The sequence below is a fragment of the Desmodus rotundus genome, chromosome 9 (genome assembly GCF_022682495.2).
Source record: "Desmodus rotundus isolate HL8 chromosome 9, HLdesRot8A.1, whole genome shotgun sequence".
Classification (NCBI taxonomy): domain Eukaryota; kingdom Metazoa; phylum Chordata; class Mammalia; order Chiroptera; family Phyllostomidae; genus Desmodus; species Desmodus rotundus.
Genome location: NC_071395.1, coordinates 79554911 through 79581580, shown reverse-complemented (window position 1 = coordinate 79581580; position 26670 = coordinate 79554911). Strand labels below are relative to the sequence as shown.

At 53.3% G+C, this 26670-nt stretch overlaps 1 protein-coding gene across 1 annotated transcript; it reads left to right on the top strand.

Annotated features, from left to right (window-relative positions):
* Positions 1-5326: 5326 nt before the first annotated feature.
* SLC13A2 (solute carrier family 13 member 2) lies at positions 5327-26611 on the top strand. The gene is made up of 12 exons (XM_024564773.4): positions 5327-5764; positions 17905-18033; positions 18805-18941; positions 19045-19250; positions 19815-19995; positions 20082-20204; positions 22494-22712; positions 22954-23042; positions 23296-23417; positions 24506-24667; positions 25273-25410; positions 25920-26611. Exons 1-12 carry the CDS (start codon positions 5663-5665, stop codon positions 26088-26090), a joined length of 1779 nt encoding a protein of 592 aa, XP_024420541.1. The 5' UTR covers positions 5327-5662; the 3' UTR covers positions 26091-26611.
* Positions 26612-26670: the final 59 nt, after the last annotated feature.

Genomic DNA, 26670 nt, shown 5'->3' with positions numbered 1-26670 from the left:
AAAGGGGAAGCAACCCAAGTGTCCATCGACAAATGAATGGCTGGGCAATATGTGGCAGACACGTACCATGGAGTGTTATTCGGCCTTAAAAAGGAAGGTAGTTCTGACCCATGCGTAACATGGATGGACCTTGAGGACACTTGCTGAGGGAAGCAGGCCGGTCACGAGAAGACGGAGGATGCTGTACGGTCCCACTGAGATGAGGTCTCTAAAGCAGCCAGCCATACAGAGTCAGAGAGTCCAATGACGGTCGCTGAGAGCTGGTGGGAGGGGGAGATGGAGAGGTATTGTCGAACAAATAGAGAATTTCAGTTCTGCAAGATGAAAAAGTTCTAGAGATTGGCTGCAAAAGAGCAAGATTATAGGTAACTTTCCTGGGATGTACACTTAAAATGGTCAAGATGGTAACTTTTATATTATGTGCTTTTTATCACAATTAAAAAAAAGAAACTGGGCGTGGAGACTTGGAAGAAGGAGGGGTGGACCTGCTGCTTGCTAGTGCAGGGAGGAGTTTGGGCTGACTGCATCTAAATGAGCCTCGAGTCCCTTTTAGCATCAGAGCGCTCCCTGGATCCCCGCACAGCCTCCAGCAGCCAGAGCACATGTGTTACTGGGGAGCCCCCAGTTAGGGGGGTCCCCATCCTCAGTTCTTGTCTCACAAGAGATGAATTCAGGCGATGAGATAGCAAGTTTATTGATGAAATACACTTGAACACGAAGCTGCAAGTGGGTGCCCAGCTAGTCCAAGTGCCCTGTCTACGGGGATTTTAGGAACTTTGTACTTGTAGTCAGCCTCTAGGTCCCCCCTCCCCCTCCCTTCTCTGGACCTTAGGATTAACAAACACTTTCAAAAGCTTCTTTTCCCAGGTAGTAGAAACAAAACACACAGAATTCCAAAGGTTTCCCCCACCCCTCCTGCACTTATCATAGTTTCTCTTGTGATCTTCTGAACACCTGGCAATCTCTTTTTTTTAAAGATTTTATTTATTTATTTTTGGTGAAAGGGGAAGGGAGGGAGAAAGAGAGGGAGAGAAACATTGATGTGAGAGAGAAACATCGATCAGTTGCCTCTTGTATGCACTCTGACCTGGGATCAAACCTGAAACCCAGGCATGTGACTTGGCTGGGAATCGAACCAGTGACCTTTTCCTTGGCAGGATGACACCCAACCAACTGAGCCACATCAGTCAGGGTAGGAAAACCTATTTACACTTTTGCCTTGTTACCTGACTGATGGCCCTCATCTAGCCTACCTGAAGAACCGGGGACCAGCTCCAGAACATGCTAGAAGGAGGGCTTGGCTCTCTGACATGAACTTTATAAATCTTCCTAGGGGCATCCCATCCACCCACCCATCCATCCATCTATTCTTTCCACACATATTCATGGGGTATCCACTCAAGAGGCTGAAGAGGTGCATACAGACAGTGATGCACCCAGACCCTGTCCCTGTGGAGTTTAGAGACTGGTGGGGGATACAGGCAGGTTATCAGGAGAAAAAAATGCAGTGTGACACGTGCTGTCATTGGGGTCATACAGGACACTGAGTAGGGGGCCTGAGTTAGTCTGCGATGAGAGTTCATGAAGAAAGGTCAGTCTTAGGCTAACTTGAAAGATCACCAAGACTTAACTGGTCAAAAGGAGAGAGGGAAAGTATACGAAGGAAAAGCAAGAGCATGGGCACCTCATAGGGATTTTAGACAACCCAGGGCCAGGTGAGAATCTGTGAACAGTCGAGTCAAGGCAGGAATAGAGAGCGCTGAGGCAAAAGAGGAAGACAAGGATGGGATCTGGTAGGGTCGTTTAAGCACCTTCTGAGCATGTTGCAAGGTGCTGAGCGGCTATAAAATGTGTAATACAGAATGGGCGGGCCCAGGTGGAGAGGCAGTGTGAGACACGGGGCAGTCCGGAGCCCCGGAGTCAGGTTCTGCATCCGGCATTCTCGGAATTCTGGGCAAGATGACTCAGAGCTTCCGACTCCGTGCAGAATCCTCTCCACTGGTCCCTGCTGTCTCAGGGCAAGCTAGTCAGCCGCTCAAGAGGGGTACTTTCCGTGCTGGAGAATGCATCGCCTTTCGCCACGGAGTACGGTGGAGTGGGGTGGAGCTGTCTTTGTCAACAGCTCCAGGGCACCTCCTCAGCCCTGCTACCTGTGGCCTTCTATCTGTGCCTGAGAGTGTTCTTGTCTGCCTCTTCCATCAGGATTTGACAGCCATCCCTAGCTGTCTTCTCTCCTCTAGGCTGGGCAGCCTCAGGTCTCCGTCTCACAGATCATTCCTGATGCTCCCTGCCATGCACAGCCATCCTTGTCTTTCTGAGACCACTTGGGTTGTACCCCTGTGGGCCCCAGGCCCAGCCTGCTCCACCCCGGTTGCCTCAAGGGCCTCAGTCTAGGCCTGCCCCACTTGTCCAGCTCCGAACTTTCTAAGAACTACCTTTGGGCTTCAGCCCTGGCTCTATCTCCGGCTTATCTTTCACATGCTTCTGAAGATAAGCAGGTTCTTGTAAGCTGGGGACCACCTCTGCTCTCTCTAGGACTTCCTCAGTTGTCTGCACGTGGCTCTCTGCTGGAGGACCAATGGTCGAAGTGCAGGATCGGTGTTTTCTGAAAGGACTCCTCCCTGAGGCACTGCAGGCACCTGTCCCAGGAGGGACCCCAAGAAAACTGGAAGGAGGACAACCCCAGCACCTGCCACAAGTTGTCCACAGTCCCTTAGGAGCTGTGAAGAAAAGGACAGTTATTTTCAGGGTTAATTGAAAGATAAGACGGTGGGGCAGCCTGGGAAACTGAGTAAAGTCTGGCAGACTGGGATTCTGGCTGTGACCGCCTGGCAAGGGAAAGGCCCTGTGCCCTGCGTGACGACGGGAGACTTCCCACCGGCCTCAGGACACGGCTTCTGATATGAATTCTCCACCGATGGGGCCTGGCTGCTGGGATGCCATAGCACCCCAATGCTGGTCCGCAAAAGAGGGCCAGCGAGGGTCCCAAGAGTATGTGACCTTGAAAGGGGCTGTAGATGCAAAGCCAGGCTGGGGATTGGTGTTTCAGGAAAAGAGCAGCCATCTAATTTGGAAACACCAAGTTCTGCCATCACAGGGGGCCAGGGCACGGAAGGCGAGGCAAAGAGCGCGGACAGACTTGGCTGTGAATCTGGGCTTTCTCTGTTACCCACGAGCTGTGTGATGCTGGCCAAGTGACTTCACTGCTCTGAGCCTGCGTCACAGCGCCGGTGCAGAGTTGGCTCACCTGGGATGCCGATTACACAGGTAGTGGGTATTGTTCCTGCAGGGGAGGCCCAGCCATGTTCCCCCTGTGGCTTCTGCAGACCCTGGAACCAAGGGAGAGGTCTCCTCCGAGGTGAAACAGAGCTGGGGTATTGTCTTGAGTATGTGAAACCCTTTGTTTATCCCTGTGCTTCCTGACTCTTCCTCACCTGGCCCTGAGCAGGTGGCAGGTTGACTTTGTGGGAGTGGAGAGGCCACAGTGTGCTCGGAGGCATGGCTGTGGCCAGTCTGTCCTGTCTTGCTGTAGGCTTCCACCCAGCCTGATGCCAGGAGTCCTGCCAGCGGGATCTACCCACAGCTCTCTGCGCGCCCTGCAGAAGGCCCCGCGTGTCTCCCTCACACAGACCCTGGGGCTCCCGGAGGATCTCACCGGCACGACAGCCCAGGTCATGCTGCTGTACACCCTGGAAATGTGGTTGTCGGCTCTCAGTCCTGCACCGCACCAACCCGCGTTTCAACCACACAGAAGCTTCTGTTCTCTAAAGATCACCCTGCTTCCACGTTTTCCCGCAGGCTGTGTCTACTTCCTGAAACATGCTCTCCGGTGGTACTCTGTCTGCCTGCTTATCTTGGCACACGCAGACCATCACACTCTAATAGTCAACGGAAATATGGACTGAGCTTCTACTGGGTGCAATTTGGGGTGGGGAGGGGCGACGGCACCAAGAGACAGAGACTCTGGCTAGACAGACAGCGGGCGATTCCTTCCAGCCCACAACCGGCACCTCCAACACTTACATGCCTATGCACGCACACGCCACCCTCCAGGCCTCATTTCGCTCTTCCACCTGCTTGGGAGCCTTCCTCCATCATCTTGTGGCCACATAAGGCTCAATTTTCAAGTTTTAGCTTAGAGCCTCTGGGAGCCCTTGCTCCGCACTCCCAGTACTCTCCTTTCACCTGGAGCTCCTGTACTGGTTTGGACCTCCCCAGGGCACCCATACAGCATACAATCACACACTGCTCTATGATGTTTGCAGCCGTGACAGACCACACACACACACACACACACACACACACACACACACCAGGGTCCCGCAGATTGTAATGGAGCTGACAAATTCCTGCCTCCCAATAATGCCATGGCCATTCAGAGCGCCGTCAGAGCAGGAGCGCGACGATTGCCGTACAGGCCTGTGGCCTCGGCATCACAGGCTGGTCCGTAGGGCCGAAGCGTGTAGTAGGCTAGGCCCCCCAGTTTTGTGCAAGTGCGCTGCATGATGTTTGCGCAGTGAGGACATCGCCTAACAACGCACTTCTCAGAACGCGTCCCCAGTGTTAAAGGTCACCCAACTTTGTTTGAATTCTGTGTCCTGTCTCTGTGTCCTCGGGCCTCAGTTTCCTCACCTATAATATGGAAGAGCAATAGTTAATTCATGGTATGGGTTGTACCAAGTAAATGCAATAGCGCACAAAACAGCTTGCACTAAATGCTAAACTGCTGTCAGCAGCACTGAAAGGGGCTGAGTATACAATCAGTGCCAAATACTTGTTTGATGGTTAGATGGATGGATGGATGGATGGATGGATGGATGGATAATGAACAAATGGAGAGATTATTTCCAAAATATGAGACAACCTTTGCTGGTCCCCCATGGCAGTTCAGGAAAAAACCTAAAAAAAAGCCCCAAAACCCTAAACTTTATTGTATACCTACCACATATCAAAGCTCAACTTACCATCAATTGTCTAATTTGAGCCTCGTGATAGGAAGATACTGCAGCAGAACGAGGAAGTGGCTACTCTGAGAGCTTAAGTCTGTTGATCAACATCACGAATTTCGTAAGGGACAGTCCGGACTAATAGCTTTGCAGTTTCCTAAATGCTGGGAAGGAAGAGGAGGGCTCACTCCAGGCCTTGGCACAGTCTTAGACTGGAAACTCCTAGAGGGCAAGGCTGCCCCGCCCAGCGCCCTGAATAAACAGTTCACGAGAGCATGTTTTGGGGAATAAAAGGAGGGAGCAAAGGCTGGGCTGGGGAGGTAGCTCAGGGAGTTGCCCTCTGGAGCCCAGCCGTGGGGATTCCCAGGTAACCTTCCTTCTCCTGCTCCTCCAGCCAAAGCCCTTATAAAGCCTTCATGGACAGAAGGAGTTAATTCTGTGTTTAACTTCTTAAAAGAGCCTGAAGCTTTTACTCCTTGATCTCACCCTCCTCCCTTTCTCTGCAAAGTCTTCCTGATCTTTATACTTCCTGCAAGTCCCTCCTCCTTACTCTCACCCCCGGACTCCAAAAACACTAATTGCCAGGGTGGGTCAATGGTTAACGCTCCACCAGCTTTATATAAGCCTGCCCTGGCCACCTACCTGCTTTAGTCAGCCCTTCAGCTCCCTGGATTCCGGAGAGACCGTGGCTCCAGCAGCCCTTCTGGGTCCACACCATGGCCACCTGCTGGCAGGCCCTGTGGGCCTATCGCTTCTACCTGATTGTGTTGATCCTGCCCATTCTCCTGCTGCCTCTGCCCATCGTCATCCCCGATAAGGTAAGGATTTGGGGTTCTGGGCACAGAGAAGCTCTAGGAGGGCAGGAGAGGGACTGTTTGGGCCAGGGTTGGGGATCCTTAAGGCCAGCTTAACCTACTCATCTCTCCTAGCCTGGAAGTGAGGCTACAGTCTCCTGGCCTTCCTGAGGGATGAGGGTTAACAGATCAAGGGGGGCATTTGCTTGCCGCCCAGTAGTAGGAGCCCACTGTGAGCTTTTTAGGTGCACTTGCAATCTACTGCCTTGGGAGTTAGGAAGCCAGTTACGGTAAAAGAGGCGCAGGTGGAAGCAGAGGAGGTTATCTGCCTCCTATGTGCCAATGCTGCCCCGGACTAGGCTTAGTGGTCAATGAGAGGGGCTAGCCGCTGGAGGGGACAGAAGGGGAATAGGGTGAACCTGGTCTCAGGCGGTCTGTGCCATTGAGAGTGTAAACAAATAGTGTCAACAATAAAAATAAAGAAAAAACCAAACACACTCAAAAGAAAAAGAGAGAGAGTATAAAGAGAAAGAGAAGGTACTCACCTGTGACCCTAACAGCTGTCTGCTGAGGAGGAGGTGGGACCTTGTCCGGGCATCACAGACACCCTGGATGGAGGGGGAGGGGCCACTGCCTCCGGCCCCCTGACCCCAGGTATTATGCACTTCGGGGGTCTTCTGAACACAAAATTACAAATTGAAAATTAGTGCAGGGCTTGGGGAAGGGGCTATTTAGGACAAGGGCCTGGAAACTCAAGCTTCACAGTAAATCCCCCTCTGGCAGATCACACGATCAGAAAGTGGCAGAGCTGGGGGTGTGGTCTAGCTCCAAAGCCTGTGTTGTCTTCTGTCCACACGCTACCTCTGGAAGGCTGACAGGATCGTGGCCCTGGCCCCACCCCACAGCCCCAGAACTTCCCACTGAGCCATTTTCCTCCTTCTGCCACAGATAGGGAGACTGAGGCAGGCTTTTCATTCATGCTGTCCCAAGGGGGTGGGAGACTGGAGGTGGAGGGGCACAGCCACTGGGCCCCTGACAGCTGCTAGGTGGCAAGGCTTGGTGGACTTTTGAGACGACCTTGGTCTCAAGCCAAAGCCAGTGGCAGGCTGGGCCAAATGTGTTATAGCCCCAGGAGAAGAGACAGACAGGGACTGTGATTCTCATTTTACCCCAGGAAAGCACAGCCCAGAAAGAGTCAGCAACTTCCCCAAGGTCACACAGGAAAGCCTCAGTCAGTACTAGAAGCCAGGCCTCCTGGCGGGAGTACAACACATCGGGAGCCTCCATCTTCCTTGCGCTGCACCCAGCTTCTGCCCACAGGCATGCCTCCCCTGCCCTGACTCGGATGACCTGTCCCCCGTCCTACCTACGGAGGTCAGCCCCTCCGCCGCGACACTGGCTCCCAGCCCCTCTCTAGGGCTTTGCTCCTGTAATTACCTTCTCTCTCTCCTACATCCAGTTCCCCTTCTCTTCCTGATCTCTCCCGGTAGCACACACACACACGCTGTAATATCTCCCGTCTTAAAAAACAAGCAAAACCCTCCTCTGACCCCACATCCCCGCCACATACGCCTCCATTCTCTCCCCTCTCACAGGGAAGGCCTCCAAGACCCTCTGCACTGCACACGTCTCTCCTGAGATGGCTCCAGTCTCCAAGACCCTACCCACCCAGAGGGCTCTTCTTTGAGTCCCCTCAGCTTCCCTGTCACCAAACCTCTGGGCCATACTCACCCACCTCAAACCCTCAACCGCACTTGTCACAGCTCGTCAGCCCCTCTTTGCAATACTGTCTCCTTTTCGCTTTGGTGACACCTTCTCCTGGTTTTCCTCCCCCTCAGCTTTTTCCTGGCTTTTCCTTCCTATTCATTTATTCTTACCCAGGTGATCTTTTGCTGTCTCGTGCTTTAAAAGAGTATCTCTCCCTGGCCAGGTGGCTCAGTTGGTCAGAGCGTCCTCCCATAGGTCAGAAAGGTTGCAGGTTCCATCCCCAGTTGGGGTGCGTACCCAAATTACCATTTGGATCCCCGGTCTAGGCACGCGTGGAAGGCAACTGATGATGTTTCTCTTTCACGCCTCTCTCTCTCTCTCTCTCTCTCTCTCAAATCAATAGACATATCCTAGAGTGAGGAGTAAAAATAAATAAATAAGCATCTCCGTGCTGATGAGTCCCCAATCTGCAAGCCCAGCCTCTAAACTCGTATTATCCAACTAACACTAGACTCTTCCGCCTGCGTATTCTCTTTCGGCAGCGCACACTTTACGTGTCCAAAACAGCCTTCACTGACCATCTTTTCCTGCTGGCTCCTCCTGCAGTCTCACTCACTCATCAATATGTATCAACCGTCTGCGATGGAGCCGTTCCTGACTCCTCTCTTTCTGTCACTTCCACACGCACCAGCAGGTCCTGCTGCCTCGACATCCCCAAAGTACTCTGAATGGGATCACTTTCCACTGGCTCCACTCTTGTTTGGGCCTCCATCATTTCTCGCTTATCCCATCCTTCACCCCGCCACCTGGTCTTTTCAAAACATAAGATCATGTCGCTACCCTGCTCAAAACCCCACACTGGCTTCCCACCAAACTTCACATAAAATCCAAACCTCTGAGGGCACCCACCCGTCCATGGGGCCCCACCCCCACAGACCCCTTCGTCTCCATGCCCAATGTCCTCTCTCCTGTCCACTCTGCTCCAGTGCCTCCACCTTTCTCCCTGCTCCTCAAATTGCTCCTCTCCCTGCCTGGAGTGTTCTTCTCCCAGATGCTTCTTTCTCCTCACTCCTTAGGTTTCAGCTTAAATAAGAAAGACCTTCTCTGATCACCCCCAGTCACTCTTTATTACAAAACCCCGTGATTTTATTTAGAGGGCTTTACTGTCTGAAATGATATATCTGCTTATTTTCTATTTATTCTCTGACTTCCTGTGTTAGAATGCAGGCTCCACGAGGACAGGGACTTTGTCTTTTTCCAGGCAGAATCCGCAGTGCCCGGCACGTAGTGGGTGCTCAGCAAACACCTGTGGATGAAGGGAAGGAGGGAGGAAGGAGTGTAGGCAAATAGGGCCTTGTCCTGAATTCCTGCTGAGTCCCTGCTCTCTGTGTGAGTTCCTGAGCTGAATTCCATGCCCCTGGTCCCTGAACTGGGGTGGAGTAGTTCCAGGGTAGGCTCCGACCTGTGTCCATATGATAATGTTGACATTTATTTATTGAGTTTTTCTATTTTTTAAATTGATTTTAGAGAGAGAGAGAGGATGGGAGAGGTAAAGGGAGGGGGCAGAGAGAGAGAGGGAGGGAGAGAGACAAAGAGAGAAACATCAATTTCCCGTTCCACTTATTTATGCACTCACTGGTTCTAGTATGTGCCTTGACCGGGGATCAAACCGGCGACCTCGGGATATCAGCACGATGCTCTAACCAACTGAGCTACCCAGCCAGGGCTTGAGTTTTTTGATGTGCTAGTCATTGTGCCAAGCACTTCAAAGCGCTAATCCACTTTACAGACATGTAAATTTAGACCCAAAGTAGTAATTTGCCTGAAGTCCCAGCTAGTAAAAGACAAAGTCTGCACTGGAACCTGATCATGGGGTCTTGGTCTGAGGCTGTCCAGGGATGCAGGGTGGTGGCCCTGATGGGCTTTAGATCTTGAGCCATCTGCCTCCAAGGTTCACCCAGCTGTCAGCCAACCCTTCCACTGCCCGCCAGTCCAGGACGTCGTTGAGCTCCTGCTCTGTGCCGCAGGTTGCCGACAAAGACTGCAGATGTCTGTTCAAGTCGTCCTCAGTGTAGAGGAACACGTGTGTACACAGAGGTACAGCCAGAGGCCTGCAGGAGCTCAGAGGAGAGCGAAAATTCTTCCAAGGGAGTCAAGGGAGAATGCAAGGCACGTGGCATTTGAGTTGGGCCTTGAAGGCTGAGTGAGATTCCAACAGTCAGAGGCATCCGTAGAGGGAAGGCCAGGTGAAGGGGCTGGAGGAATAGCTACAGAATCCTTAAAATGCTTGTCATCTCCTGGTGGTCCCAGCGGGTGGGGGACAGTGGACCTGAAGCCTTCTCACTGCTCCCCCAATCCTGCAACCATACAGCAAAGAGGCACAACCAGTCTGCCAGAAACTTCACCTCCATTCGGTCATTCATTCACTTCTTAAGGAACACGCAGTGTGTGATAGGCACTGTGTGGGAGCTTTGGTGGGGGGTGTGGTGGGAAAGCAGAAAGACACACAGAAAGCGTTATCGTCCATGCTGTGAAAACCAAACAGCCGGCAGTGTCTGTGGCTTAGGGAGGGGCTGCTCTAGATAAAGTGCTCAAGGAAGGCCTCCTGGGTGCTGCTATTTACCCAAGGACCAGCATGGCAAGTAGGAGCCAACCCGGGACAGCCCAGCAAAGAGGCGTTCAAGCAGAACACAGGACACAAAGGCCTGCGGCCAGGGCTGAGTTCAGAAGGTGGAGGAATAAACGCAGCTACGGTGGCAGAGGGGCCGAGGGGAGGGGACGACGGCTTCAGTTTAGTTTAGAGAGGAGGCAAGAAGAGGTCAGCCAATGTCAGCCCTATAAGGTCAAGGGAAGGAGTGCGGGTTTCATGCTGAGGGCCCGTGTTGGGGTAAATACTTGCTCAGGAGTCAATCAGCTAGTAAGTCAGAATCAAACCCACACACGTCTCCCAAAACCCAAGGGGACCTACGAACAGTCTCCCAGTGGCACAATGTCTGCGGGGACAGAGCTTAGCCGAAATCTATATTGTATTTACAGTGAGAACAGAAGGTGGAATTCCTTAGTCTGGGTCACCTGTCCTCCTAAGAACCGAATGTGTGCGCGCACGCACACTTAGAAACCTGTGTGACTAAAGTACCCTTACTGCAGGCTATCGCTGCAGCCCAGAGGTGGACTCAGGACTCAGATGATTCACTGCGGGCGTGAAGACTGTCCATACAAGGAATGTGGACCTCAGTTCTGGAAACCACCTCTACCTTTAGAGACTTCCTGGCTCTTGGCTGAGAAGGCAGAGTCCAGGGACCAAAACAGGGATTTGGGTGTCAGACAGGTGTGGGTCAAAATCCACTCTGTAGCATGTGCGCTTGTGTGACCTTATCAAGCCTCTCCAAGCCTCTCGCTGTTAAGGGGCTGTGGCCAGGAAGAAATCAGATAACCTGAACACGTGCAGTATCTGGCACTCAGGGCTCAATAAGCAATGACTCTTTCTGCCCTTGGCCTCTTGTCTGAAGTCCTTGCCCCTGGAAAATACAACAAGCCTCAGGCACTGTGAAGATGCCTGACTTCTTTTCCATAGATGACTTGTGTTCAAATGAGCCCTCCTAGGCCTCGGTGATTCCACCTACGAAACAGGAAGGCGAAGTGTGTCTGGTCATCCCCACCAGAATGGTGAGGTGTGGTCCCTAAGTGTGACCCCGTGCAGCACTGGGACTATGTGGAGGCAAATCGTCTGGGTATGTGGGAGTAGGGTTAGGAGAAGGAGCCAACCTCCAGGGCCAGGGGAATCCCTGGAGTAGGGAGAGAAGGTTCCCCAGCTTGAACTTTGTCCCAGGATTACCAAGTGCTGTCCATGTTTCTTAGCACCTGCTAAGTGAAAGTCAGGAAGGGAAACCATAGTAGAATCTTCAACAGTGCAGTTTCCTGGATACAACCCAGCAGTGAGGCCCAGGGCTGCTGTGGGGCCCACATGCGCAGAGGAGCTTGGGAATGCTTTGCTCATCGTCACAGCTGTTTTGCTCTTTAGTGGACACGGGCAGGCCGGGCTCCAGCTCAGGCTGTGAGGTCAGGATTCTCTCCCCTACCATTGTGTCCTCTGACACTCAGGAACCCATTGCTTCCCTTTGGCCTCTTAGAGCAGAATATGATGCAACAAATTCACGAACATTAAGGTGCAGAAATAAACGAGATAACCCAAATGATATCAGGCAAAGAATAGGAAGCAAGTCAGCCACCATCACTTGCTTTAGGCAGAGTCTCAAAGGCAGGCAGGCAGGGGCTGGAGACACTTCAGAGTGGAAAAGGGAAGGCTTCAGGTGTTCCCTGACTAGAGGCGGTTGGCAGGGGGAAGCTGGAGGTGTAGGGATGGGAGGTTGCTAACTAGAAGCAGAACGTCCTGTGTAATTGGTTAGGGGAGCGTATTTGGCCTTCACTGGTTGGTGCTGAGCTGGAAGTGGGCATAGGGAGTATGGGGTACAATGAGGGAAGCTGGTGGTCCTTGAGCCAGTCTTGACTGTTTGGGGCCAACTGTTAGAGACGCTGTGGTTTGGCTGCCTAGGCTGGTTGCCGCAGAGTTTATATTTTAATCCATGGACTGGCCATCGTTCCCTTTGTATATTCAGTCTCTCAAAGGTAGTAGGCATTTGGCAGGGGCCTAATATTCCTAGAAAGGCTACCACACACCCCTACCCACTCTGCGCCTCCTTCCCCAAGTCTTTTCAGCCTGGCTTCTCCCCTCGTGGTCACTGCCATGCAGACACCCAGGGCAGGCCCCTGGGAGTTTCCTTCCTCCCGTTCCTCCTACTCAGCCGATCAGCCACCACCCAGACCCTCTGTCTGTCTCCCAACTCCTGCCATCTCTGGAGTCTGTCTTCTTCCCCCATCTCCACTGCCATGACCTGCTCTGAGCCCCTGCCACCTCCCCACTGGACACCCAGACCCTCCTCCTGGGGCCTCCCAACCTCTCATCCTGTCTTCTGATCCATCTGCCATGAGACAGCAGGTGTGAACTCCCTATTTCCATCTTTACGTGATCGATTTATTTAGGTGACACATGCATGTCATACAAACTTCAAAACACAAAAAAGTGACACGGAGAGGTCCCCCTCCTGCACTCTGCCCCAGTGCCCTGTCTGAGGGTAGTCTCAGTGGCCAGCATGGTGTCCGTCCTCCAGAGCAGGGACTCCGCACCCTTGGGGACCTATGGGGACAATTCAGGAGGGCTGTGGACTTGGATGGAAAAAAAAATACATTTTATTGCCAATAACCTCTAAAGAAAATGTAGCATTTCCTTCTGTCATGAATGTAGATGACAAATGACAATAATGTAACGGTAGCTTTGACTTTGCCACCAGTAGAAATCACAAATATTTTTATATCACATTGGAGCTGTTGCTGGTACCTTGAAATATATTGTTTATGTTCTCATGACTTTGAAATTACAGAAGCTGTTAGCCAGTGAAGGTCTATTAATTAAGAGAGAGTCACATATATCACTTTCTTACCCATTTTTCATATTTCAATCACTGTATTTCAATATAATTGGTTTCCTTTGTAATCCTATGTATTTTACTTAATGCATTTAAAAAATGTATTTTCTAAGGGGTTGGAAGTCTTCGTCAGGCTGCCAAGGGTATCCTGGTACCAAAAAAAGGATAAGAACCCCTGAATCAGATATTTAAAATATATGTGTACATACGAGGTCTGTCTGGGAAAAACCCAACCATTGTTAATGTAATGAAAACAATGTGCACAACATCAGTGTGACCTGGCAGCCAAGGAGAGTGGACTGGAATGCGCATGTGTGAGCAATGACGGCTTCCCTGTACTAGTCAGTGGGGGCTGTAGATGCCGTTGAATGAGTACGTGTGCTGTGTGGCTGTTACATTCAAAATGACTGGGCTGGACTTTTTCCAGACAGACCTCATGTGTCTGTGTACATATATACTTGCAAACATATATTTTTTTTAATCACATATGATAGCATCAGTGTGATCTTTCAATAGAAACACCAACCTAGCCATATCATTCTCTCTGCTTAAAACCCTTAAGGGCCTCCCATCTCCATCCTTGTCTTCTGAATAAAGTCCTACATCCTTCTCAGGGCACACAGGGCTCTTTCCCAGCATCACACCCCTCCGAGAATGCACCTGAACCTTTTATCTCATTCTGTTCCCTCTGTGCTTATTCCCTCACCCCAACACCTCTTCCCTCCCACTGAACTCCGATTCGTCATCCCTCAGTGCCCCTGCAGCGTCTCCTCTCTGGGAGCCTTCCTCAGCCCAGAAGGAGGGAGGCTCAGGGAAGAGGCCCCTTTTCCTCTATGACCCCACTCTCTGTCTCTCCTTTGCAGTAGTGCTTGGCAATCTGCCACCCAGTGCCTCGCCTCTCTCTCCAGACCCGGAAGTGCTTACTGCCAGCGGCATCCCTAGTTGCCAGGGGCTGAGGGCCCAGTGGGAGCAGCCCTCTATGTGCCAGTCCATCCCCGCCCTGGGTTAACCTTCAATTACCAGGAGAAATAAGTTGTGACCCCTCCAAGACTGTGGGCATATTTGCTGCTGCCCAACAGCCACAGGCTGCTCTGTACCCGTAACGGGTAAAGGCCGCAATGCCCGCAGATCTCACACCTTGCCCACACCCAGGGTCCAGAGTCTGCCCTGGGCTTCCTGGCACCGTCATCTTCATTCCTACCTTTTGCATTCACCCTAGTTCTCCAGCAGCCCAAGACAACATTTCTGTCCCAACACTAACGCTGCCACCTGCTCACTGCCATCTGCAGTCCTTTATAGTTTTCAGCTACATGTTTACATCCCTTATCCTTATAACGACCCAGTAAAGTGGGTGTTTCTCTTCATCTCATTTGTTGATAAGGAAGCCTCATAACGGAGATAAATGTGTGTGCAGCTGAAAATGCTCAGTGTTGCTTATCCAGAGAAAAAAGCTGGGAGAGCCCTGGCTGGTGGCTCCACAGATTGAGTGCCTGGTGCAGGAATCTTGGAGACAGATGCTGAGGCTTGGACCAGGCTAGTGGCCCAGAGCTGGAGAGAAGTAAATGGGAGCATCTGAGGCAAAGGACTGGCACAACTGGAGACCTGGAGTGGGAGCATGTTTGTTGAATGAATGTCTGATGAACAGGTTTGATCCCCAAGTTCCCACTTCTAAAGATATGGGTATTGATTGACATTGGACATGTGTGAGGACAAGGGAGAAGGATCCCCAGGGCTCTCTCCTTGGGATGCCCAAGGGGCTGGCACCGGACTCAGAACATAAACAGCTCCCCAACCTCAAACCCAGGCCCTCAAAGGTTCAACCAATAAATGTCAACCAGGCAATGCCAGACTCCCTGAGTCTCGGTTTCCGCACCTCTCAGTGAGAGTACTGAGGCCCACTGTCACACGGAGATGTGGGAATGAACTGAGAGAGAACCTCTGCCTGACCCCAGAACTCTCCAGGCCAGCTCCCCTCTGCATTGCTGCAGCTTCTAGAGTTCCCTTCTCCCTCCCACATAGGGGCGGGCCTGGAAGTTTAGGAAATTCCCAAAGTGATTCAGGGAGGCCTCAGTAGTTGGTACCAGGTGAGTATTTTTTTTTCTCTCTTCCCAGGAATTCTAACCCATTTCTGAGCCACAGCTACTGACTTTTGACTATCTGGTGAAGACTCTGGCCCTTCTTAGAATATTGCTTTGAAATGCACAAAATAAAATGCATAGGATACCAAAGGAAACCAATTATTTTGAAATTCAGCTATAAAAATATGAAAAAACATTGCAATCCAGATATAAGTGCTTCCTCAGGAATGCATTGAATAAGATCTGGGGTTGGTGCAAAGACTACCGTGATTTCAAAACAGTGACAAATGTAAACACCACTTCGAGATACATTTTGAGATAACTGTAGCAACCGATCTGTGTGGGTATCTGATAGCTAACAGCCACAGTCAAGTCCTGTGGGGAAATCGCCAAGAGAACCATTCATAGTTGTGCTGCCTACGTTCATAATCTTAGGTAGATGTTAGCAAACAAGTGAGGGTTTTCCCACTGGACTTCACAGATTTTTGGAATTCCATGCCCAGTTAAGAATCTCATAAACCAGGAAGAACAGGTCAGCAAGTTATGCTACAGCTGGACAGACTCCCCAGGAAGGTGGGATGGGGACACGGGGCCAGACCACCAGGGCCAAGGAAGGCTCCTGGATGGAGCTGTGCAACCAGTTTTGGGCTTTGATCCAGAAACGGATACAGACACAGAGGGACGTAGAGAAGTTGTAATGCGAGTAAGGGAGCCTGAGACTGAACACACCGGAGCTCACAGGGGCAGGTTTGACTACTAACAGGCCCCTTCGGGAGTGTGGAAATGGGGCAGGGAAGTGAAGGGACTTGCCTAGAGTCAGGTAACAGGAAGTGCCAGGGCCCACTGTAGATAGTTCTGTTTGGATTCTGTCCCCCCTACGCCCCAGTAGCTACAGTGAGCCTGAAGCTGGGGGCCACTCCTCAAATGCAAGGGATTGAGCTCAGGGTAGAAGGTAAAAGCTGGGGCTCAAAAACCTATAGTCTGGTTTCTCCACTTGTTTGTGTGACTTTGAGACATTGACTTAATGTATTTGCACGCTGGTTTTGTACCTGCGAAATGAGAACAACAGTCATTACCTCAGAGAGCAACCAAATGCGATTAAAACACCTCTGAAGCTCAGCGTGGGGAGCAATGCTTGGCACCAGGCAGTCCTCGGGCCCCTTCTGCTGTGGTGATTAGCAGAGCTTTCTTCTTGATTCAGCAGAGTGATGGCCCGCCCCAGCCCCCCTCCTTGGGGGGACGTCAGGGTCCACAGGGGCCGGCCTGCCCTTAGCCCCAGGGGAGGATGAGTAACTGGCCGGTTCAGTCTTTGCAGGTGAAAAAGTGGTTGAGGAAACAGCAGCTTCAGCAGAATCAGGGGGAAAAGCGGGGGCGGCTCTCTGGTCAAGGGTCAAGGTGGCCCCACCCCTGGAGCCCAGGAGTTCACACGCCTGGGGTGAGGAGAGGTGGTGGAGGCTTATTGGAAAGAGAGTGAGCCGGGCATCGGACAGACCTGGCTCTCCAGCAGGGCTGTGTTCTGTACTGCGCCGGGACCTCCAGTTACATACGTACACGGTGCGGAGAAGTCTCCTGGGGCTGTACAGCCGGACACCTTTCCCGGGTCCCTCACTGCCTCTGCCGCTCCCTAGTTTTGTGGCCTTGAGCAAGCCACTTACCCTCTGGAGCTCATCTCCAAGGGGACCACCACACCCACCTTAATGGCTGTTGGAGTTTCTGTAACAACAAAAAAACAACCAGCTCCTAAGAATTGCTCCAGAAACAGGAGCTTCTTCTCCCCCAGGCCACCCCCCCGGAACCCACCCCCAGCTTCAGAGTACTAAGAGGTTGTGATACTGAAGGGTGAGCCCAACCTGTAGCAAGGTGGGGAAAACAAAGAGGGCAGGGCAGCTGAGACGGGTAAGAGATGAGGCCCCCCAGCCGCACTATCCCAGCACGCAGCGCCTTCTTTTGGCAAAGAATTGGCAGGTGCCCCTGAGGAGACAAGGATATAGGCACTGGTCCCCACCCCACCCAGGCTTCCTTCTGGCTAATGATTCCCCCACCTCCTTCCCTGTCAGCCCTGCAGACAGGTTCTGTCACTGAAGGTGGGCCTCTGACATCAGGTGTTGACTGTCTGACTCTCATTTCTGCTCTGGGCCCAAGGTCAGGCCTCTCCAGATTTGGAGGTCTCGTCATGGAAAGGAGAGCCTCTGGTACCCAAAGACTCACAAGACTATGACCCAGGGTTCACCCCACAATTCCCTGTACAAACCTTTCCATGCCTCCTAGAGTTGTGCCAGGCAGTGCTCGTGCCAGGGTTGCTGGGCGCTGCATTGCCACCTGCCATGGTTTTCCGCCATTCCCAAACTTGGTGATCCCTTCATGCAGGAAAGCTTTGCTCTGAAGCCTGCTGAGTCTTGAGCTCTGAGGATCCAGATGCCACAAAACTGACTGTCCTCACCGAGCTTACCTTGCAGCAGAGGGAACAAAGGCTAATTAAATCATCATACGAATAAATACATTCTACAGGTTCTCAGAAAGCCAGAAGTATCAGCCACAGGCCACACTGCCCTGGCCCCAGTCTGGCAGCCCCCATCTCATCAAGGGCCCCTCCCCTGGACCCTCTGCAGTCTCCTTGGGCTGGGTGGGGCTTAACAGCCTACTCCAGCCCCTTCTGCGGGGCTGGATCATAATGTCTGGGCTCCCCAAAGTCAAAGACAAAGTGGGGAGTGCCTTGCTTTGTTTTTCATTTCCATTTGGAAATGGAACCAGGGGCTCAAAGATCAGTGACTGTGGGATTCGAGGGCTCTCTCCACACTGTCACCAATGGCCTGTTTTCTCTGGGGAAAGGAAGTGACAACTCTGGGATACAGGCCTGTCCCCTCCAAAAGCTCTGCTGCTTTCCTCCCGCCCACAGAAAGCCTATTGTGGCTACTCCATCATCCTCATGGCTCTCTTCTGGAGTACGGAGGCTCTGCCGCTGGCTGTCACCGCCCTCTTGCCCATTGTCCTGTTCCCCATGATGGACATAATGACTGCCTCCGAGGTAAGCCACCCTCCCCCCCAACCTGTCCACATGAGAAAGGGCTCTGGGGAAGATGGGGTCTTCTCCTAGATGCCCGTGACTCAGGAAGCCCCCTCAGAAGCCGGCCACACAGAAGAGGGGTCCCTGTCCATGCTTGGCAGGTCAGAGAGCACCGAAGGAGGAGTCAGCTAGAATACAAAGCGGGAGGACGTTATAGAAGTGCTGAGTGCAAGGCTGGTATCACCAGTTAATTCACAGTGGGAATGATTAGGGTTAAGCCAGGGAGGTGGAAAGGCCTGGTGACAGGGGAATAGGAGCCTGAAAATCCTGCCAAAGAGCTTGATTCCTCTAGCTCAGTGGCTCTTAAACTTGAGTGTTCTTAAACGGGAGCGCTGGTTAAAACACAGTTTGCTGGCCCACCCCGAGTTTCTGATTCAGCAGATGTGGGCCAGGGCCTACGCATTTCATTTCTAGCCAGTTCGAAGAACCACTCCTCTAGTTCCTAGAAACAGAACTAAAACATCATCTCCCAGCCCCTGGCTGTAAACAGGAGTGGGATCAGGCTGGATTCTCTCCCAGCCACTCCTGAGGAGAGGAAGGATGAGTTTGGCAGGAAGAGTGGAACCTGGTTAATACTGAATTACCAGCAATCCAAAGATGATTTCCATTTGGTTCCAAGAGCCCAGAGACCGACTTCCGTCTGTGGGAATGCTGTGGCTGTACCCCGTAAGCCCAGGGGCCCAGTAGGAGGTCCCAGGGTCTTCCTGTCTCTCAGCTGTCCCTGCCCGCCAGGTCTGCCTCGTGTACCTTAAGGACACCAATATCCTGTTCATCGGTGGGCTGATGGTGGCCATTGCTGTTGAGCATTGGAACCTGCACAAACGCATCGCCCTCCAAGTGCTCCTCATCGTCGGGGTGCGGCCCGCTCTGTGAGTTCCCACACATCAGGAGGGTAGAACCTGGTGCCGGTGGCATTCTGGGTATCCAATCCCAATTGCTGGAACACCAGTGAGTCTGTCCGTCCGTCCCTAGGCTGATGCTGGGCTTCATGCTGGTCACAGCCTTCCTGTCCATGTGGATCAGCAACACGGCCACCACGGCCATGATGGTGCCCATCGCGCACGCCGTCCTGGAGCAGCTGCACAAGGGCCCCAGGGGCCAGGACCTTGAGGACGGCAAGGACAACCCCACCTTCGAACTTCAGGAAGCAGGTCCCCAGAAGGAAGTGACCAAACTTGGTGAGAAAAATGAGGCTGGACCTTGCCCCAGCCCTTCAGCTCTCAGGGAGGGTCTGAGGAGACATCATTCCCAAGGGTGGTCATCTTGGATCCTTTAAGGGAAGAGGGAGGCAAGAAGCACTATGGCCAACTTGTCCTGGTTTCCCCGGGATTTTCCTGGTTTTAAAATGGAGAGTCCCATGTGCTGGGAACCCCCTCAGTTCTGGCAAAACCAAGATGCCGGGCCACCCTGCAGGCAGAGCTGGAGTCTGACTGGACCATCAGGGGTCCAGGCTCTGTTCTTCCTGTGCGCTTTGGATGATCCTGTGCCCTTTTCTAGGCCTTAGTTTCCCTCTCTCAAGAGAGGGTGGGCCAGATGGTGTCTGAGGTCATCCTAACCTGAGACCCCAGGGAGTGCTGGGCCCTTGCAGACCTGGAGGCAGTCTCTGCCCCCCACCAGCCCAGATCTGGGCTGCTCACTGACAAGGTACCCTGCCTACACCCGAGGGGCCGTGGAGCTCCAGCCATGATCCCTGGAGCTGACCCCGTGCGCACTCCCCAACCTGAGCTCTCTCTTGGTCCCAGATAATGGGCAGGTCCAGCCTGTCCCACCTGGTCCTTTGAAGCCAAAGTCACAGAAGGATGAGGAACAGCTCCGCTTTTCCCAGGGCATGAGCCTATGCGTGTGCTACTCGGCCAGTATCGGGGGCATCGCTACACTGACTGGCACCACGCCCAACCTGGTACTGCAAGGCCAGGTCAATGAGTGAGTGACCGAGGCACTCTCGCTGGGGGAAAGTGGGGCCTGGTGGTCGCCGCCAATGTCACATAGTAGCCTGCGTCCTCCTTCAGGCTCTTCCCGCAGAATGCCAATGTGGTGAATTTTGCCTCCTGGTTCGCCTTTGCCTTCCCCACCATGATCATCTTGCTGCTGCTTGCCTGGCTGTGGCTTCAGGTCCTCTTCCTGGGCTTCAGGTAAGTGGCAGAATGGGTGAGAGAGGCCCAGGTCCCTGCCCTCATCCCCTGGGAGCTTTCATTTGGGTGCCCAGATAGCCGTGGTGGGAAAGGGTAAAATCTCCATCCCAGTGAGAAGGCCTCTCCCTGCCAAGGCCCCTTGGTGCACTTGGCCACCCCTCAGTCCCTCACCCCCGTTGGAGGTAATTACTTGGCCAAGAGTATTATTATCCCACTTAGCAGATGAGCAAACTAGGGCTTAAGGAATGGTACACAGCCAGATGTGTGCACTAGTGCTGTGACTGAAAACCAGGTCTGCGGCCCGGGCCAGGTCCCATTCCACAGCACTCCACAGTCCTTTGGTAGGTGCTTAAGGAAAACACACTGAGCACGGTCAGTTACAAAAGCATGTGTTGTGCTCCTGCTGGATGCCTGGCCCCGTGCTAGGCACTAGAACACTAAAAGACATTGGGCACAGTCCCTGCCCTTGGAGCTCCCCATCTGATGGGTGAAGGCATGGTGGGGCCATGACACCGGGAAGCCCAGGAGCTGTGGGAGCACAGCCCACAAATGTGGGGGCTCCAGAGCCCCTGGAGGAGAGGCCTCCTGAACTGAATCTTGTACAACTAGAAGTCAGCCAGGTAAAGAATAGGGTAAAGGCATTCGAGGCAGTGGGAACACCATGTACCAAGGCACAGAGGCAAGAAAGAACACAACATGTTGGGGATAACTCTAGTTCTGTGTGGCTGAAACATAAAGAACAAAAAGGAGGTCCTGGCTGGTGTGGCTCAGTGGATTGAGCACCAGCCCGTGAACTGGAGGGTCGCCAGTTCGATTCCCAGTCATGTCACGTGCCTGGGTTGCAGGCCAGGCCCCCAGTTGGGAGCATGCAAGAGGCAACTAATTAATGTTTTTCATGCACATTGATGTTTTTCTCTTTTCCCTCCCTTCCCCTCTCTCTAAAAAATAATTTTTTTTAAAAAAAAAAGGAGTATCAGGAGATGAAGCTAAAGAATATGCAGGGGGAGGGTTTTGGATAATTTCCTGTGCCATATAAAGAGTTAGAACCTCGCCCTGGATGGTGTGGCTCAGTGGATTAAGTGCTGGCCTGCAAACCGAAAGGTTGCAGGTTCGATTCCCAGTCAGGGCACATGCCTGGGTTGCAGGCCAGGTCCCTAGTAGGGAGTGTGTGAGAGGCAACCGATTGATGTATCTCTCGCACATCGATATTTCTCTCCCTCTCATTCTCCCTCCCTTCCCCATCCCTTCCCCTTTCTCTAAAAATAAATAAATAAATAGAATCTTTTTATAAAACTATAGTACAACTATATATAAGAAAAAAAAGAGTTAGAAACTTGTCCTTGAGGCCGAGTAGTAAATAGGTTTTATTCCTACTAATAACCCTCAATTACTTGTAGTCACTAGAGTTCTGAGTTGAAAATCATGTGAGACCTTGCTAGCTCTCAGTAGGAATTGAGTCTGTCTGCTAAGAGTACAGGATATGAGAATGGATATGAGTCATATTGGGGTATGAGTTATTTGCCCTTCCTGCCCAAGCAGTGGGGAGCCACTGAAAGTTTTTAAGCATTGTTGCTGTACTTTAGAAAAATCGCTTGGGCAGGTAAGAGGAGGATGGATTGAGGTTGGGAACTTGTACAAGGCAAGATGGTAGTCAGCGGGCCCAGCACAGCGCCAGGCACCATGGGGGATACAAAGACGAATGAAGCATGGGTTTTGCCCTTGAGGAACTCACCAGCCAGCAGGGGAGTCGTGATTTGCCCAAGTGAAAAGTTAAAAGTCAACATGAGTTAAGTAAGTGGCATACAGAAATGGGCTAAAGCCTTTTTTTTTTTTTTGCCTCTGGGGACGATCTGGGTGGGGCTGGCAGAGGAGGCCCAGAATCTGGTAGGAGACAGACGGGAGGATTTCCTGAAAAGCTGTTGGAGGTGGGGAACAGTGAGTCAGAGCCAGACAGATGCATGGGTTCAGGGCCTCCAGGTCCTCCTCACTCTGGGCAGGGAAGGGCTTGGCTCAAGACAACCTGGGAAGGGACAGGGGTTCAGTGGGGCAGATGGAGCAGGGCCAAACATGGGAAACCCTGGCCCCCAACCCCAACCTTGTCTCTGCCTCACGACCCCCTCCCCAAGTCTTCTGCTCCTCTCCCAGAAAACTAGGTGGATCCAGGGCCTTGGTGTAGTGACTCTGAGGAGGCCTCTGCAGGCCTCAGCCTCTGCATCACACACCCAGAGCCCCTTGCTCCCCTGCCTAGTGCCAGACCCTCATGGGCTGCCCCTGCCCCTCTACCTGCAGCTTCAGGAAGAACTTTGGCATTGGCGGACAGGCACAGGAGCAAGAGAAGGCGGCCTTCCAAGTCATCCAAAAAGAGTACAAGCAGCTGGGCTCTATGACCTTTGCAGAAATTACTGTCACATTCCTTTTTGTCCTGCTGGTGCTGCTCTGGTTTACTCGGGAGCCAGGCTTTTTCCTCGGCTGGGGCAACCTGGCTTTTCCCGACGACAAAGGGAAAAGGTGAGCATTCTGGAGGGAGGGGAATACTTTAGGGGCTCACCTAGCTGCCCCCAGGTGAGAAGGAGGGAAGGAAACAGGGCCCCCAGAGCAGAACAGGAGGTAACTCTGGAGGGAGGGAAAGGGACACTTGCCAGAAGGAGTTGGCCCATCTGTGGGAGGGCCTCCTCTCTACCACCTCCTCCACCTTGCATCCCTAAGCAGCCCTGAGCCACTAAGCCTGCCCTCCCTGCCCCACCCATAGCATCGTGTCCGATGGGACAGTGGCCATCTTCATCAGCATAATTATGTTCATCATGCCCTCCAAGATCCCAGGGCTGACTCAGGATCCAGGTAAGCACCTGGACTGGGGCAGGGAAGGGCCTCCGGGCAGCCCCTGCCTTCCGGCATGAAATGCATTTAGACCATATTTGGCAGGAGTAGACAAAGCCCTGAGTGGCTGGTGTGACTTGCCAAGGACACAAGGACTCAGGGACCCTCCCACACACATTGAGCTCTGACAGGGACCCATACAGGAGGCACCAGGTGGAAGGGAAGGAAGGCCTGTTGACTCTTGGTGACCCGTCCTCTTGTGCCTGGGGAGCAGGAAAACCGGGGAAGCTGAAGGGCCCTCCTGCCCTTCTCAACTGGAAGACAGTGAATGAGAAAATGCCCTGGAATATCATGCTCCTGCTGGGTGGTGGCTTTGCCCTGGCCAGGGGCAGTGAGGTGAGAACCCCGACCCCTCCACAGCCCGTTTCAGGGAGACCCTGTGGCAGGGAAAGAGGGGCCATACTTCTGTCCCTCACAGGAGAGACTCGATCCCATTCTGGAGCCCCCTGGTGGCTGAATCTTTGCAGCTTGGCTGCTAGAGAGAGGTTAGAGTGTCCTCTGAGAGAGGAGGAAGAAACTCCAGCCACAGTGATCTTTTCCTGGTTGGGTTCTCAAAGCCAAGGGGGGGCAGCTTTCTCTGGTGGGCACAGACTGTTCTAGGTAAGCACTCACCCACCCCCTCATCCCTTGGGGACAGAGAATGCAATGACTAGCACCTGGGAGTAGCTGGCTTTGGGTTGAAAAGGGTCAGCCTGCTGCAGCCACCAGGGGGCGCGGTGATCACACCCAGCCAGGCTCAGGGAAGAGGGCATCAATCATTCCCAGGGCCTCCACCCAAGAGGGAAATCCTGGAACCTGCACCCCACTGAGCCCATTCACTGCACACACAGGAGGCAGCTTCCCAGAGTCAGGGATTGGTGCCAGGGACTCCTAGGTCTGAGGTTAGTTCATCCATCAAGCATTCACCAACTGTGTGCCAAGCCCTGTGCTGGGCGCTGGGTAGCCACACTATGGCTCACACTCTAGCATTACAGATGTGGACAGCGCAAGACCTCCGGGCTCTTCTGACCATGTGGACTCCCCCCACCTCATCAGTCTCTGCTCATCTCCACCAGGACCCTTCCTCGTTCTCCCTCTGGGACTGCCATGAGAGCCACTGGGCTCAAGGGGGCAGACAGAGGCTAAGGTTGGCCAGGGACCTTCTGAGAGAGGTCGGGAGAGGTCTCTACTCCCACCAAGTCCCAGGTTTCCCAAGAACATCCTTTGACCCCCTTTCTGAGCTTCTCGTCTGTCCCTTCTCCCCACACTGTGTTCTTCAGCAGCAGAGATGGCCCCTAGGTTCTGGCTGGGACTCCCAAGCTGCTCTTGATTTTGAAAAATCTTGAGAGATGTGGACAGGAAGAGGACCCTCCCAGTGCCTCAGCAGGGCACTCGAGGAGCCCAGGCAGCCCAGCCTCTCACACACCACCCTCTTGTGCCCACAGGAATCGGGCCTGTCCGCGTGGCTGGGGCAGAAGCTGACCCCACTGCAGGATTTGCCTGCTCCCGCCATCGTCTTTATCCTCTGCCTCCTGGTGGCCACCTTCACCGAGTGCACCAGCAACGTGGCCACCACTACTCTCTTCATGCCCATCCTGGCCTCCATGGTGAGCGAGCCCCACAGGCGCACCTCCTGCAGGCAGCCCTCAGGCCCACCGCCACCTAGGGACCCCACCTATGGGTCACAGTGACCTGTCTGCACCTCCTCTCATTTCCAGGAGAAGACCTCTGAGCTTCTACCCTTCCCCGGGCTCTCCAGCTACTGGGGCCCAAAGCTCTCTGGACCCTGACTCACCCTATCCCTGGTGACGTCATCCCTTGAGTATCCTGATGAGGCCAGTGGCCTCACCCACCTCCCCAGCCCAGCCCCTGTTCTGGTCATTCCTGAAGTGATGGGATGACATTGCTCCCAGGAGCGTCCCCAGCCCCTTCCTCCCAGGTGCGTTCCTGCAGCCTTTGATGATACCCAGAGCCCCTTTGAGATCCATTTTATGGGCCCCTCCCCTCACCACGTGCCGCAGGGCAGGGCTGCACAGTCATTCTCTCCAGAGAGGTCAAGAGGCCCTTCCCAGGTCACCCAGTACCTTCAGGCAGAAGTGGTGGTTCGTGGCCAGAGTGTGTGTTTGGGGTGAGAAGCGCAGAATTGAGGGCCACACCTTTCCCTCCGGGCTGAGGAGAGCTAACAGCTCCGCCCCACTGTCTCCCTCTCCAGGCTCAGGCCATCTGCCTCCACCCTCTCTATGTCATGCTCCCTTGCACTCTGGCCGCCTCCCTGGCCTTCATGCTGCCCGTGGCCACCCCGCCCAACGCCATCGTCTTCTCCTTCGGAGGCCTCAGAGTGTCTGATATGGTGAGTGGCAGGAACCCCAAATGTCTCAGCACTCCTTCATGCTCTGTCTTCCCATCTTGGTGGACTACGAGGTAGCATAAAGCCCCTGAGACTGTCAGAGTTCAGAGTGGACCCTGTCTGGGGTAAGGAACAGCAGGGAGGTTGGGACATGACGCCCAGTTATAGCACCTTTAGGCCCTGCCAGGCCCAGGCCATGTGAGTGGAAGAGATAGGGGTGAGGAATTTAGGGAAGGTTCAAAGGTGCCAAGCAGCCACACCCAGGGAGATGAACTCAGAGGGAACAGGGACCAGGACCCTGGAAGCTCATGAGGAGCATATCTTTCCCCTGTTAGCACTTGGAGTAAAGCAAGAGGCAAAGGCATTGCTTAGTGCTGCAGGTTAGACACAAGGGAGGACTTCCCAAGGAAGAGTTTTGCTAGTGAGAGCTCCTGGACACCTACGGACACTGAAGGGGTGGGTGCTGGCCCAGCTCAGCACTGGCTCACTCGCACCGACTCTCTGCAAACCAGGCCCGGGCGGGCTTCCTGCTCAACCTCGTCGGCGTGCTGGTCATCATGCTGGCCATCAACACCTGGAGCTACCCCATCTTCAGCCTGCACACCTTCCCCTCCTGGGCCTACCCCAACACCACGACCCAGTGCATGGCCGGCCAGGCAAACGCCACCACACCTGGCCCCTAGACCAGGGTATAGTCTGGCCGAGACCAGGAAGACCTGACCCGTCCCTACTCCTCTGAGTCGGGCAGGGACACCCAGGCTCCAAGCCAAACAGTGAGAGAAAGGGACATGTGCACATAACCTGGTGTGTGTCTGTCAGGGAGCTGTGTGTGCACTCCGTCCTGTGTGTCTGAAGACAATGTGTGTATAGTATGTACCTGTCCACGTGAGGATGTCCGAGAGGGGGGTTTGTGTGTGTATATGGTCCTAGGGGTATGTGCTTAGCAGTACGTGTGTGTAAGTTCACAGATGGTGTGACACGCCCTCTCTGGCACCCCAGGTCTTGATCTCCCCAGCTTGGTGCGTGACCCCTTTGTACTATATTTATTGAAGCTCAAGGTTGGGGTGGCCTGGCTAGCAGGGCCTCCCGGCAGCTGCCGTGGCAATAGCCTCTGGGACCTGCCCAGCATACTGTGTTTTCCCCAGCCTCTCTGGTTTGGGGAAAGGGCTCGAATACCAGTCACATTAAAGCTTTTTTCAATCAAGTCTGGAATGGTTTTTCACAGCGCTTTCCAGGGCTGGTCCACCACATGGTTCAGGCCCT

Coding starts and splice junctions, on each gene's coding strand:
- SLC13A2 (XM_024564773.4), top strand. CDS start 5,663: ATGGCCACCTGCTGGCAGGCCCTGTGGGCCTATCGCTTCTACCTGATT. Junction 18,034..18,804: donor ACATAATGACTGCCTCCGAG/GTAAGCCACCCT, acceptor CCTGCCCGCCAG/GTCTGCCTCGTGTACCTTAA. Junction 19,996..20,081: donor CTGCAAGGCCAGGTCAATGA/GTGAGTGACCGA, acceptor GTCCTCCTTCAG/GCTCTTCCCGCAGAATGCCA.